At 41.8% G+C, this 15,631-nt stretch overlaps 1 protein-coding gene across 12 annotated transcripts in view; it reads right to left on the bottom strand.

Annotated features, from left to right (window-relative positions):
* Positions 1-1,364: 1,364 nt before the first annotated feature.
* The window catches only part of PIAS2 (protein inhibitor of activated STAT 2), a 34,884-nt gene continuing 20,617 nt past the window's right edge, over positions 1,365-15,631 (bottom strand). For 2 of the 12 annotated variants that reach the window (XM_087763673.1, XM_087763671.1), the window contains exons 7-14: positions 12,970-13,075; positions 11,694-11,767; positions 10,639-10,799; positions 9,896-10,029; positions 9,272-9,443; positions 6,862-7,001; positions 5,012-5,049; positions 1,365-3,343 (exon numbers count right to left, since the gene is read on the bottom strand). In XM_087763673.1, the coding sequence (XP_087619799.1) occupies positions 3,155-3,343; positions 5,012-5,049; positions 6,862-7,001; positions 9,272-9,443; positions 9,896-10,029; positions 10,639-10,799; positions 11,694-11,767; positions 12,970-13,075 (1,014 nt within the window). In that variant the 3' untranslated portion in view covers positions 1,365-3,154. The other 10 variants (XR_015706132.1, XR_015706129.1, XR_015706130.1 and 7 more) reach the window with 10 other exon arrangements.

The following is a 15,631-nucleotide window of genomic DNA, read 5'->3' on the forward strand; positions in this document are numbered from 1 at the left end:
GGGGCTGGTGCTGTATCATTGGGCAGCAAAGTCCTGCCTCTGTGGCTCGTGATCATTTCAGACAGCTTTATCTGACCTGGAAGTATGAAAATTAGAAGCCAGCTCAGGCTAATAGTTTTTGGGTGTATAGGTGTAGCCTTTTTGTAACTAGTATTTTGGCAGCTAGCTCGCTTCCAGAAAATGCAGAAAAAGATGTAGCAAATGGAGGGGTGGTAGAAAAAGGGGGCTAGCTCTAGCAGCGTGGCTTTCATTGCATGCTGGTTATCTGTGCAGTAGAGGGACTTTGTATTGGTCTCACGAGCTTTACTTTCCTTCTGCAGTTGGTTTGAAGGTATCTTTGACATAGTCCACTCAAAGCAGTAACCAGATACTTCCATAGTGGAAAGTAAGAAGTCATCTAACTTTTTCTTCAAGATTTTTCTTGTGTTAGAAGTTCTTGGATAGACTTTCTGATGCATTTTAGAACTTGTTGAAGGAAAAATAAACCAAAAATTCATCCAGCTACAATGGACAGGTAGAGTGGTATGGGCCTCGATTAAGCTGCAACCCCCAGTCCCCTCTCCATCCCCCACCGCTCAGGTAAATTCTTCGTTATTTTGTGGAAGAAGGTGTATCAAATGGGTGATGCGACCACACTGCAGTACTCCAACCCCTCGATACACATCATCCACAAAAACTCAAGTGAATGAAAGGATTTAAGCATTACACAAGCCTAGTAATTACCTACTGTGTGTACATCAGCATTGCAGGAAAATGACATTGTTCACCTGAACACTTACCTCACACCACAGCCTCTGACAATCTAGCTCTCTCCTAAATGGGTAAGGCTCAAATGCCTTAAGTCTACATTTGACATTGCTGTCATGGGTCTAGGTTTAAAGCTAAATGCAGCTGCAAAACTCCTGCCCAAAACAGTGGGAGAACACAATCCTACCTCAGCCCTAATAATAATAACAACAATAATAATAACTACTAACAATAATTAACTTAACAAAATTCCAGCCATATTTTATAATACCATAAATGGTTTAGAGCACACGTCCTAAAAATGGCACTCACCCTTCCTTAAACTTTTCTGATGAACACACGGAATGTTTACATCCCTTCAGCCAGTTCAGCAATTGCCCGAGTCACACTTCAGTTTGGCATTAAAAGTACAAACAGCATCTCCAGTGACAGATACCAGTTTTAAACACTTTATTCAGATGGACTCTGGAACCTCTCTCCGCACTCTATTTATAGTTCAAGTCACTGTGCGATTGTGATGCAGAAAGCACTGATCTGCTGCAGGCCATTAGGAAAAAAACTTCATGAGTAGCATGGCTTTATTGGAAATAAATCATGCTAAAAACTGATCCTTAACAGGTACAAAAAATTTCAACAAATAAGGAAAGGAAAGGAAAAGAAAGATTGGATGCAATATTAAGACCAACATGTGAATTGAAGACTGCTGTGAAAGATAATACAAAAAAGGCAATGAGAAATAGTAATAAAGCATTAAAGGTGGGAGTACAGGGCAGACGAGTTACAATACATCCTGCTTCAATATTTCTTATCCATGTACTTCATTCAAATACTGTAATAGTAATGGAAGGCAAAAAGCACCAGACTAAAGAAATAACAAAAAAGGAACACAAAATCAGAAAAAAGTGAAAGCTGGTAATTAGGGAAGGAATAATCTCAAATACAGTTACTCAATAGAAGCACAACACTTAGGAAAACCTGCTATGTCAATATATATAGACAATACCATTATTCTGGCTCTACGGAAATGACTTGATTTTCCTGGTCTGTAACCTCTTCCACATACAGTACTGCTGAGGTTAGCCTTAGAGGTGTGTGGGGAGACACTGCATACACACAACAAAGAGCAGATTCATCAGAGGAGTAAGACAGGAGGAAGTTATTCCCATTGAATTAGAAAAGCCACGATTAGGAGGCCATGTAATGCAGGACAAAGCATTGTTAAGCTCTAAACACGTAATTCCAGAACACTGTGCAGCTACAGCTTTTATCTTCCAAAAAGCCAAGCCTCCCCCGTGGCAAGTCAGAGTACGGTATTCCCAAGCAGAACGCAGCAGTTACTGAAGCAATAGAAGCCATGAGCAAGAGATCTTAGAAAATAATCCTGCACCAGAAAAAGTAATTCCTATTTTGTCTCCTTACAGCTGCCACAGAAAGCATGAATTTCACTTGATCTGAGGTGAGGGGTGGCCATTTCAAAGAGGGCCACCAAGGACTTGAGATTATAAAGTTGAGTGTAAAGGCTTTTTTTTTTTTTTTTCCTATCACTTCTTAAAGTTATCGAACCAGAAAGTCAACTATAGCTCGACTGTGCATAGTTTGGAGGTTTTGGTGGTGGGGAGGTGTCCCAATTCTGACATGACAGCACAGAGATTGTGTGATGCAGGGTTTGCATAGATAGTTTGTCCCCTCCCCAGCCCAAAGAACATTAAGAGGAGAAATCACAACTTAGGATTTTGTTGCGTTTGTGAAAAACATGAAATCAGGAGGGAAAAAAAACCAAACACAAAACAAAACTCAGTCCCATTTACAGAAGCTTCCCCTACATCCCCAGGTAAGGGGGAAGTGGGGAACAAGAGACATACAATACAAGTCATGGCTATTTCACAAAGCTTCATTGTCTTAAATGAAGTTTATTACAGGCCCCAGTGAAAATATTAAAAATTCACCAGTGCATACATATCTGCACCTTTTTTCAGGTTGTTGTTGTTCTAGAGTGGTTAAGTGCCTTTTTTATTAAAAAAGGTTTTGTTTGTTTTTACATTATTGCTGTGTTTTACAAAAAAAAAAAACCAAAAACAAAACAAAAACACCACCAAAACATTTGTAGAATCCACCCAGCAAAAAAAAAAAAAAGTCAAGTTTCCCCAGAACAAGCCAAAAGCATACCAGCATGTTCTGAAGGGGCCTTTTCTATGCCAGCTACTTACTGAGCAAGGGGGAGGGGAAAAAAAAAAAAAACCACACACAACCTATCACTTCTGTTCCTAGTGAAGATGAATTTACTCCGTTTTGCAGAAGGCAAATCCTTTCAATAAATACCAGAATAACTTCTGAGATGCTGAAGTTCCAGAGATACAAGCAGCAGCTCTGTGCAGTTTCATCCTGGAGTCCCATGCTGCCCCTTGTTTCAGTCCAGCGAGATGACGTCGGGAGCGCTGCCTCCTCCGCTGCTGGTTATCACTCCTGTCTCGCTCCTGCTGGAGGAGCTAACGTGCGTGCTGCTCTCGTGGTGACTGGTTGATGTGATGATGCTGCCAGGCGTGCTGCTTGTTAAGGTTGAGGTGAGACTATCCAAAAACATAGGAGGACAGTACTGCTTGAAACAAACAATGAAGAATGAAGAGACTAACTGCACGAGGGAAATGTATGCTCTGAAGATACATCTTCCCTACAACAGGCACAAAACACATTACTAGCAGAACCTCGTTAACACATGCATAGCAAGAACCGGAGTTCTGCGAACCAGCAAGTAGGCAAGCAGAGATGGTAGCCACGAGCCCTTCTCCCTCATCCTCCCCATTTTTATTTTTTTTTTCTTAGTAACTGGTTAGCTTGAGCATTTACTAGCACATTAAGAAACACAATCATGACCACATGATGATCACTAGAAATCCCTCAGCATTTGGAGAATGTTCATGCCCATAGCTACCAGCACAACTGCCTATTTCAGGCTCCTATCATCACGAAAGGTAGCAGAATGCTTTTTGCTACTTCAGAGGTTAGAGTAATTTCATCCCCTCAAATGGCAGCAGCTGTACTCAGCAACGTTTTCATAGTATATACCTGCAATGATACACTGCAGGTCTCTAAACATTTTAGCAGTGCTGAATGAGCCCTGATCGAGTCTGATTAAGAAAAATTACTAAGTTGGTTTCAATTTCCTGAAGTGGAAGACAAGCCTTCCCAAAGCAGCACTAAACATTTTAAGCACTTAGAAACAGAACAAGGCTGACAGGTGTCGAGGAAGAGGATAATGTATGACACCGCCACACACGCACGCATTGTTCAACACACCTTACTTTCTCTTACCCTGCGGATTCCAATCTCTGGCATATGTTTGGAACTGAGCCTGAACTGTTTGAACTGTCCAAAGCGGACACTTCATAGCAGCATACCTGCTTCCAGTCTCCCACATGAACAAACTTCTGTTATTCCCACTTTTGGCAGTTCAGATCTCAAGGTCAGGCACAGAGTATTGCAAGATGCAGTAAGTGGAAAGAAAAGGAGGAAGTTCATCCTTTGTTTTTAAGGCACCAGAAAGTCAATTCTACGTTAGAGTCCTATTGCTGTTGTCTTCTAGTGACAGAGAGATGAAACAGAGGGTCTGCTTCCTTAGTTAGGGAGCCAATATTCCCCCACGTTTCAAGGCTGTAGTCGGTCTGTGGAAGAATCTAGTCACAGTACGAATCATTCTCCCTAACTGTGTAAAGATTAAGTTCCCAGGGAAGGAAAAGCACCACCTAGTTGCTTTTGACCTACAAAATTTCCATATAATCCAAAGCCAATGGGGCTGAGGTGTTACATGGAGGGATTTATTATAAAAGTGTTCAGTCACGCACCCATCAAATTAATGAAGATATTTTCTTTAAAACTTAATCTCCTACTAATATCAAAACCAACAGAAACAGCAGTGAAGTATATTTACAGAGCTTAATCTGGCCTACAAGACAGACAGTATGAACTAAGAGCATGAAGTACATGATGGGTGTATTCAAGTTAGTGCTGTGCAAGTATCCACTTTGGAAAGGCAAACTATCAGTGAAGAGCGAGTTTCCATGCCTGGTGAGGCTAAACTGAATCCTCCCTTAATGCATCTTCATCACCACCTCTTGTTGGGAAAATGGATTTTCCTGGTCTGTGGTTAAGTCTAAGCAAGTGGACTGCAAACATGGTATGGACGATGACAGCATCCTGATAGTTACTTGAGTGGTATGTCACAAAAACCAGACTTGGAAATTAACCCCACAACAGTTCAGAAACATACCTGTGAATCAACTGGGATTAGTGAAAGAAAATCCAGACCTAGAAAGAAGAGAAGGATAATGAATTGATGAGTCTTTCTTTTATTCATACACAACAAATATAAGGAACTTTTTTGTGGTCATAGAACAGATTTTGCAATTGTTACACAGTTTCTAAATGGGATATACCACTGTGACACCACTCTCAACGACTACTTCAGGCAGCAACAAAACGAGTTATCCAGTACAAGTGGCTCTTTTTAAGAATGAGAATGACATAATGATGTATTATTCACTGGATATTGCAGGGTGGTTCAATGTGGTTGCTTAGATGGAGGTTGCCGTTTGGAGCTGTTGGTTCATAATGCAAGTTTCACTGCATATTGTACCTGACTTGGCCAAACTGGGACATGAAGAGTGTCATCACATTAAAGATGCTGGAATGAAGTAAAGTCACAACATGCACAAGTCCAAAAACAAGCAGCAGGTCTCTTCCTCCACCCATGGGCAGCCAATAAGGAAACATTTCTAATATCATCCCCGTTTTGTGTCTAGACAAATAAAAGGAATGAAGAAGAGGAAACTACAAGTAGTTCAACGTATATCCTCTAAGAGCAGTGACAACTAGTGTCCATCTTATACACCATTAGCGTGTAAGCATTTAGGGCAAGATATTTAAGATTATGAAACCAATGAGGAATTACAGCCATTTTTGTTTTGTTTCTAAATATTGGCCTTGTGTTTGCTATGTCAACAGAAAGAAATGGTAAACTTACTCCCTCCCTCTTCCCTCACATCCAAATCTGTTCTGGCCAGTGGCATCTCTCCTCCTCTTATCCATTAGAGAAAAATTTTGAAGGAGATTTAAGCTCGGCTGCTTTTACAGAATTGGCAACTTCTTTTGTGCTTGCACATTCTAGAACTTCGGTTGATAGGTAAGGACAACAGTTCTAGACTTCCATTCTCTCAGCTTACTGTCCTATCCAATTTGGGAAGGCAACAGTTTCCTTAACAAGGGAGAAGTGGAGGGAGGGAGCAGTAAGGGAACTAAAATGGACAGAGAAACAAGGGGAATTATATCCGTCCCATTGCCAAACTGGTGCTGAAAGAAGAGGAAAAAAACCCAGAGATGTTGCACAGGAGAAATGGAGACAGGCAATGGAGGGGGGAGAGGGACGTACAGGAGGCCAACGTGACACCTGTCACCACAAGTCACCATTTCCTGGGCTCTGGGTTCGCTACAGCCGGCAAAGAGAACCCCCAGAGTCCCTATATACAGTGTTCTTTTCAAGGAGCCAGGATAGAAAACAATCAGTATCCCCACCTTTTGTCTGATATTTAGCAGCAGTGTTGAAGAATACATCATAGGCATTTAGGGTATGTCTAGGTAAAGAAAGTCAATAGAGGTCAGCTTACATATTGTAGCTCACCTTAACCTTTTTCATACAGTCTAGACAGAGCACCACTAGAATCAGCTAGCAGAATCTCTCTACATCTAGGGCTGGGATGAGTCAGTGCCATCACACATCTATAACTTAAATAAGCAGATACCCTCCCTCGCATCTACAACACATTAACAACCGGATGTTTACACAAAGTCTAACTGAATATAGCAAAAAGTGTTTCTGGCTGCCATTCCAAAGTGCCAACTTCTACCCCAGAAGCAGTTTTTCACATCACTGTTGCAAAGTGCAATCTGAAACTGGAAAGACAGCCTTGTACTGGACTTGTCTAGACATCACATCAGAGCAATACTGCATATAGTCTTGTTCCATAAAAAAAACCCAAACGTGTTGATCACTTCTCCAATTTTTACCCACCCCGCAAATTAATAAGGCTGTCAGAATACAAATTAAAAATAACCACCACCTACCTGGCAAGTCTGATGAAATACTGGAAATTGGTGGATGATGGAATGGTACTGGGTAGTCTGTTAATGAAGGAGGAATAGCAGCAGCATCAACCGTTGTCACGCTGGGCACTCTGACAGTGGATGGCTGATACATGAGAACCCTGTTTTAAACAGCATGGGAAATTACAAACAGCCTGGCTGTTAGTTACAGAAGAGAAATTATGCACCGCTGTGCACTCTCATTCACAAGGTCACTATGTTAGAACGCAACTACAGCGTGGCTACTCACTACACAGTATTCCACTCTAATTTCCTCTTTCATAACAGTCTTCAGAACAACATGACCGTATCTTGGCTCTCAACATCAGCTGTGACATAAGAGCAAGTTGGCATTAAAACAAAGTACAGTGCTGGAGTCATTTATAACAGTCTACCATTCAGAGACAGAAATGGACATCTGTATCTGTGGAGCGCCCTGGGAGGTATGCGCAGGTAGCCAGAGCCAGGAGGAGAGCACTCGTTTCAATTTCTCCACGTAACTGTTCTTCAGTGCTCGCCAAGGGCACAACTGACCATTATTCAGCCCCTGGAGCACAGATTACACACGTGGGAGTTAAATATCAAGCCCATCTTTGCTCACAGCCTAAGCCCAATTGAAGTCCAGTTCTCCAGGAGCATGCAAGCAGTTAAAACCCTTCTGCATCCCCACCTTCTGCCCGATTACTTTGCAGCACCGTTAAAGACAACACCACAGGCATTCAGGCACCAGCCACATGCATAAAATATTTCATAAACTCCAAGTCAGGTGGAAACACCCAGAGTCCCACTCCCAGCTGCTCTGCATTGCTCCCTCCAGCCCACCAGCCGTGAGTGTTACCCACTTGCATCTTCCTCCCCAGACTGCTGCATTGGTGCATTTATGCTACTTTTGATTTCAGAAGCTCGGCTATCAGACCCTCCCTTCTCAAGCACCTCTTATACTTCAAGCCTATGTTGCTTCTGCCTATAGGAAGACACCCCACAGTTTTGCCAAAACTAGCATTTAGGCAACATTGTTTACAGGAGAGAAGCTATTCCCCAAAAGCCTGGCTTTGACTTGGATTTGAAGAATGAAAACATGCTATTTCCATACCCAAACAGTAGGGAAAACACATTGGTCACAGACAGACAAGAAAACTCAGTCCTTCTACAATTACAGTTGCAGGTAGCCATCTCAGACAAACAGAGGAGCATGGAAGAAGTCTTGGTGCCTTCTGAAACTTCATTAAGAGATATATTTGTAGCTATTTTTTCTTAGAAAAATAAGAAACAGAGTCTCTTGCAGAAAGACTCTTCCACAATCCTCACAAAAAGCAAAAGCATTTCAGTATCACTGCTGAAAGTTGTTGAAGATGACCAACTATTTGCTCACCAAAGACCACACATTCCTGTGGACTAGAGACACAGTATACCTACTCGTTACTTCAAGAGCTGGCAAAACAGAAGGGGTTTGTTTTTATTACTATTATTTAAGTACAAGACATAAGCCACTACACTGAGAGACACAGACACACACCTCACGCATGCAGCAACACTAACGAGCCATTACTAAAAGCTGATGCTTGGATTCGCCTCATGGAGCAGTGACTGCTGGCGAGCCTAACCAGTGCCCCTCTCTCCCTGCACGTCTCCTGCGCCCTACGGGCCACGAGCAAGAACTTTATGGAAGCCACAAACAGTAACTGCAGCTGAGTTGCACAGATTGGGGCAGACAGAAGGCGGCACACAGTAAAGAAGCTGGTTAAGCCTGCCACTGAGGTCAGGCATGACTACAAAGATAGAGCAGCTGACAGAGGACTTGGGAAGTTGTCAGTTGTGCTAACCGTGGTGCACGACTGACTGATAACCATGGCCAACAACAGTGTCCAAGACATTCCAGTGTTCCACAGAGAGATGGAGGAAAAGCTTGTCTTGAATCAAAACAGCAAAGCACCTCCCTTCCAAGACTGACAGGATGGATGAAACACGCAATGCAGCCTAGTTTCCTGGGCACCAGGGCAGATTAGATAAAGGGTATAAGACAGGGAGAGAGAAGCCTTTAAGATGACACTAACTTAGCAAGAATGCATAAAAAAAGCACCTCCACTTGGCATAATCTGCTTTCTCAGGAGTATCCTGTCCATTAGCTTACTCAGCTTCCTTTTCTATGGAGAAATATCCCTGCAAACACAGCAACAGTCAGCGCAAGTCTTTTGTGAGATGTAAAGCTATTTAATAGTGGTTTGCCTGTACAAAGGTACCGTATCAATACAACCTTCTGCAAGGAGAGGCCTAGAAATTCTCCTCTGGAAGTGTGGAGCCGGATCCCGAAGAGAGATTGCAAGTCCATTTGTCTACGCATCAGTTTATCTGAGACATTACAGAATAACAACTAACTTAAAAATTGACAAACCCTTTTGTTGGGCTTCCTTGTGTTTCAGACATAAATATGCACTTCCGTTTGGCAGGAGGCTCCTCTTCTTCATCAGAAGAGCTTTCTATTGTCAAGTCAATAATGTCAACTTTCTTCTTGTTTACCTCATTGGCCACCGTCACAGAACACTGTTTGCTAACAACACTGGAACCTAAACAAGAAAATAAAATATCACTGTTTTTTTTAAAAGGCTGTTGACATCAGCAGTTTCAATTTGCAACAGAACCAGGAACTCAAATTCTGTTTTAGCTCATCTTCCTGGTCACTACAGAGAATGTTATGGCCCAGGAACTGTTTTATTAGTATTCTATATCGTACACTGAGAATATTAAAGCACAAGCTTTAATCTTCACTTATCAGTTTAAGGACCTAAAACAAAAGCCACCTTTCATTTTCTTAACTGCTATTATAAAACGCAAAGACAAAGCCCAAAAATACACACTTCTAGAGATACAACCCTTTCTTTTTAGTTTAAATGACAAGAAAGTTAGAAGTATTAAGCCCTCCACGAAACAAACATCAACATCCATACACGTTATCTAAGCTACAACTAAGCCTCCAAGACTTTTTGTTGGTTTGCCACCAGTACCCAGCTGTACGTACTTTCTATTTTGGTGCACTGTGGACTTGAGACTTTCACAGCTTCTTTCTTTGGCCTCATGGGGCACCAGGAGCCATCTTCCTGGAATTTGATCTCATCCACATCTGAACATTCATTCAGGATTTCCATAAAGAGCCTGAAAAATAAAGTTGAGTGGTTTCATTTTTGATTCCAAGTGAAATTTTTTATTCTAAGTGAAAAGGAGACACCGTTGAAAAAGGAATGATGATCACCTTTGACCCATTGCATGTACTCCCTCCCTAGTTCATCTTACCTGAGAGCCTGTAATTACAGCCTTCGCAGACATCGAAACCTAGAAGAGTATCCCAACCTACCCATATTCCACTCCAACATTACTGCAATTCAGAGATTTCCATACCGAAGCAGAAATCATCATCCTTTGAATCATGTTTGACACTTGTTTATGAGTTAAAGTTAAATTTTAAAGTTAATAGCTTCAGAGATGGGGTCACGTAAAAGGGAGACTTATCCTTAGATGTCACATTTGGATTTCCCCAGAGGAAATATACTGAGGCTCAAGAGTTTAATGATGTAGTTAGGAGATAAACTTATGTAGTTCATTACATGGGAACAGAAAGTAGCAGTCTAATGGTTCCTCCCAGTCTAAAGTCTTTTGATAAAGAAAATAGTATGAAATGGCTAAACCTCAAGTCACAAAAGTAGCTATCAAGTACATCATGAAAAATTTTAAGTAATTGTGTAATCTGCAAACTCAGTCTCTTACCCATCTAATATTAGGCTCTCATAAGCTGCCTTTTTGTCACAGACAGGGCAGATCCAGGTAGGCTTCTTTTCATTCATTTGAAGATAAAGAGCAGCATCAAAACATTGCAGGTGTGTGCAAGTAACAGCCCGGCATGGGATTGTCAGTCTCATTTTTCCCAGCTGCAGGAGATGCATTTAAAGAGTGTCAGAACAGAAGACAGTGAAGTAGGCCTGGATGGCTAACAATGAAACCAGAGGCAGTCAGTGAAGTAACTATCTCTTCTCACTACGGAGGTGCCCAGTGCCAAGGTCGCTGCAGGCAAATCCACCCTATCAAAGCACGTACGGTGCACTTAAAGGAACAATAAAGCCATCCTCAAAGTCTTCACCGAGTTGAAAACAGTCAGAAACATTTCTAACAGACCTGCAATGTTATTTCTACGATTTTATTTTTATTAAAAGACCTACTGAAGCACCTGCTTTATCATTTTCTTTTAGCCAAAGATTTCAAGCATTTTTATGAGCTCCAGTTATGTTAGACTCTGGATGGCATTATACCCATTTTAACATTTGACTTAACAGACCAGTCACTAACACAAGGCCAGTTTCTACCTGGTAAGAGAAACCCCAAGGCAGTGTTGCCTTGTCACACAGTGATCAATTTTTTTGTTTGTTATAGTAGCTGGCATTATAAGCAATACCACCAAAATGAAGAGATCCGAAGTTTTATTTATCACTGTGCCCTTTAATTATTCCGTCACCCTGCCCAGTTAGTCTCAATGCCTCAATATACAAGATTACTCCTTCTAAAGACCTCGCTATACACACGCGATTAGCAGCTTGGCTCTGGCTGCATTACAACTGAGGCATTCACAGTTCTAAACCATAGTTGGTTGAATGCTGCTACAGTCAGGTGCTTGTAGATGCACCCTTCTCCCCGCTGTTTTATATTAATGAATCAGTATAAACCAAAAGCCAGTTAAGTTCCGAAGGTGGGGCCTTTTAAAAGCAGCCCAGCTCTGCACTAAAAATCAATACCCAAATCTGTATATGGTAATTTCCAGCCATACTTACAGGACACATCAGAGATACCCGCAGACTGGTTGTGGCAATCTCACTATCAGGATCTGCAGTTAGTTTTTCTTTAACTATTAAAATAAATTAAGAAGTTATACACAGACATCATTATTTAAAATGCTAATCTTGATTCGCCATTACATGTACTTTATTTCCAGCTATCTAAAAAAATTAAGCACCTAGGAAACTAGTTCACAGCAATATCAAACAACAATAGTTTCACTATTTATAAGCAACTGGCAAACACTGTGCATCACAATATTGTTTGATGTGCAGCAGATGCACTAACAGCCACAATGGTTACCAGAGCAAACCCAACCCAACACACAAAGAGATAAATAAAATAATCATCAGTGAGTGAGGTACAAAGACAAGAGAATCAGCATCACATGTGTCCTGGTTTCAGCTGGGATAGAGTTAATTTTCTTCTTAGTAGCTGGTAGAGTGCTGTGTTTTGGATTTAGGATGAGAATAATGTTGATAACACACTGATGTTTTGGTTCTTGCTGAGCAGAGTTTACACTAGTCAAGGACTTTTCAGCTTCCCATGCTCTGCCAGGTGCACAAGAAGCTGGGAGGGGGCACAGCCAGGACAGCTGACCCAGACTGGCCAAAAGGCTATTCCATACCATATGACATCATGCTCAGCATATAAACTGGGGGAAGAAGAAGGAAGGGGGGGACGTTCTGAGTGATGGTGTTTGTCTTCCCAAGTAACCGTTACACACGATGGAGCCCTGCTTTCCTGGGGATGGCCGAACACCTGCCTGCCCACGGGAAGTAGCGAATTAATTCCTTGCTTTGCTTTGCTTGCGTGCACAGCTTTTGCTTTCCCTATTAACCTGTCTTTATCTCAACCCATGAGTTTTCTCACTTTTACTCTTCTGCTTCTCTCCCCCATCCCTCCAAGGGGGGAGTGAGCGAGCAGCTGTGTAGGGCTTAGTTGCTGGCTGGGGTTAAACCACAACAACATGCAAGTGAAGAGAACCCATACTTAGGACATCTACCTGCACCTCAGCCCACCACGGTAAGTGGTGTTCATGGCATTCCTACAAGAACATTTCAGATGAGATCTCTAGGTGTGCCTCCCTGCCAGCTCAGGGACCCTGACCAAAAAAGCACATGATGCCTCAGCAACAGCAAAGGGAACCTTGGATACTCTGGGCATGGACTTTCTTTTCAAAATGCTGCAGATCCCCTAAGTATTACCAGTTCTAGTTTTAAAGAGCCACCAACCACCCTCAAAAAGTACAGACAGGCAAATTAGACTTACTTAGTGCTCTGGAATGATCAGGGTTTCTGATACCTTTCATTTTTAACCTCTGCAAAAGCATAGCTGAAGTGAGCTGACGAACAAGATACACAGACATGGAGTAATTCTACAAAAAGAGTGATTAAAGATTAAATATTGATTTCATACAGTACTTTCACTATGACAACAGATTACTGTTTACACTAGTTGTAGCATACAGTAAAAACAAAAACAAGCCGATTTTTTGCTTAATACTTATGAAAAGCACTGACAGATGACTTCATTACTGTGGAAACGTCCAATGCTCTGCCAGACTTCTCCTGCCAATCAAGTCCAATTGTCCTACTCCAGTTGTGACTTAACGAAGAATAACAACTCCACAACCAAGAGACAACCTGGGCTCTTTTCTTGGAAAGATGATTTAGACTGGTGACACACCTTCTCATACATGCCGTCTTTAAGAACTTCTCACATTTGTCTCCCAAATCCTTCCCTTTTTTCAGTGTCAGTCTGTTAGCAGGGAGCTCAAAGACAATCATGTGACAAAAGAAAAGATGAACGCTCTTTCAGGTGCAAACACAACACCTTCAAATGGCACGCAGCTGCACCGTTTTCTTTGTACCTTTTCTTTAGCTTGCTCAGCACTTTTAAGCCAAGCTTCATTGCACTATATCCACTCCTCTGAGGCTGGCCACATTCCCTAGCATTTACTACTCTTCCCTAATTCACACCACTTGCCAGCTTCTTTTGTTCAGCATTCACTCTCTTTTCAAGGTCACTAATGAAGAGAAAATTCTGCAAGTCCCACTACCGCAGAATAATAATGGTTTAATCTGTATAACACACACAACCTGCGATCTCTTATTTCCACTCCCTGCCAGCCACCTTCTTATGGCTCCTATACTGTCTGGGTACTGCACAAGAATTTTAAACAAGAACACCTACCGCCCTGCTTCTCCTTTACCACCTATAGGAAAACCAGCTCTTACCTAGATGAGCAGATAAAGTTATTGAAACGCATGGGAAACCACTAAGAAAAAAGGATTTTTTTTTCCCCTTAAAGAATGACCATACATTACACTGTTTATTGCCTACAGAAAGAATTCCATAGGCTCAAGTCTGACCACCTCTGTGGGATTAATACCTCCTTTGCTCAGAAGCTCTCCACTATCAGTCAAGTCCATGCCAATAAGCCCTTACCATGTGAGCCCGCTGACACTCCACACGGTCCCCAAGGGTCTCATTTAGAGGATGAACAGCAACGGCTGCTACGCTTAGGGCAGAGCACCAGCATTAAACCAGAGAGCTCACTTCACCTCTCAGGGCAAGGGGGAATGCTGGGACAACCTCCAATTCATCTGCTTCCATGAGAATATGTTTTGGCAGGTACAGGGGAGGAAGAAAGCAGGGATCAGTGGGAGAAGCCAAGACCACACACAACACTGCAGTCATTTCAAGATTCTTGTGCTTTATGATTGCGAAGGAACAGATTAGATCTCTCCTTCCACCTCTGCTTTAGAAAACACTCTGCTGTCAGCACTGCCCTTCATTTATTTTCTGAACATTAGCTTTCTCTCCAATTTCTTTTTTAGATTTTAATTAGTGTATAAAAGCTTTAATAGAGTCTCACTTTAAAAACGTGGTATCTCTGGTCCACAGATTTTGAAGAAAAAAAAGAGGTAAGCTACTTTGATAACTGAATCCAGAAGGATTTACACAACTAGTCAGAGAGAGAGGAATAAGTAGTTCTTGACTTACCAACAGCTGAAAGGGCTGCTGCAACAGCTATTTAAACCTAGGAAGAATTCAGAAATTCCTCACACTCTCCCTTTTCTTCCCTTAGTGAATCCATAGGGAGATTTCTAAACAGCCACACAGACATTTTAAAGGCTAATTCCTTCTCAACTATGATTAATGACTGCAGGCACTAGCAAGCAACAGGTATCACATTTCAGTCACCACCCCCTTTATCTCCTGCCACCTGAAGCCTAGCATGCTTTTCCCCCACTGTAGCTTTCCATGAAGTTTAGAATTGCATTATGAAGAGGCTTCAATTTTCATTTTTTTCCCAGCTCTCCATCCTTCCCCACATTGACTCACTTCTCCCAAGTCACCCAAACTTCCAGAATACTCTTCATTTGTAAGAAAACGCACACTGCTCAGATACCCTGCGTTACAAACACACGAACACCACGCAAGTATGGTCTAACCAAGCATGGTTGAGATCCATCAAGCCCAGAAACAGCTGACACCAGCAGCCTGACACCTCCCCAGTAAACCCTTCCCAGCAACCTGCCATCTAAGAGCCTTCTGAGCTGGAAATTCCACCCCGTTTCGGTTTATTTGCAAGTACAATTTTAAATCAACTCATAGAGAGGCCATTTTCATGTAAAAAAGGAATCTCAAAAGAATAGAGATGGAAATATCCATTAACCAGTTCTTCCTATGAAACAAAAATTGCTTGTGTAAAACTACTTAGTATTATTTGGTTAGAAAATACAAAAACCTCAAAAGCAAATGCATATCTCCACCCCCACAGCCTTGGCACATCTAGTCAGTTTAAAAAGCCTTCTCCAATGGACAGTTACAAGATACTGGGAAACCTGCCTTAGAATATATAGCTACATAATTTCATTTCTCACACCATCAGGCTACAAGGAAGAAAGTAGGTTCTCCTTTTGTT

This window comes from Nipponia nippon, unplaced genomic scaffold (genome assembly GCF_047370975.1).
Source record: "Nipponia nippon isolate SJK-2023a ecotype South Korea unplaced genomic scaffold, ASM4737097v1 scaffold_29, whole genome shotgun sequence".
NCBI classification, from domain to species: Eukaryota; Metazoa; Chordata; class Aves; order Pelecaniformes; family Threskiornithidae; genus Nipponia; species Nipponia nippon.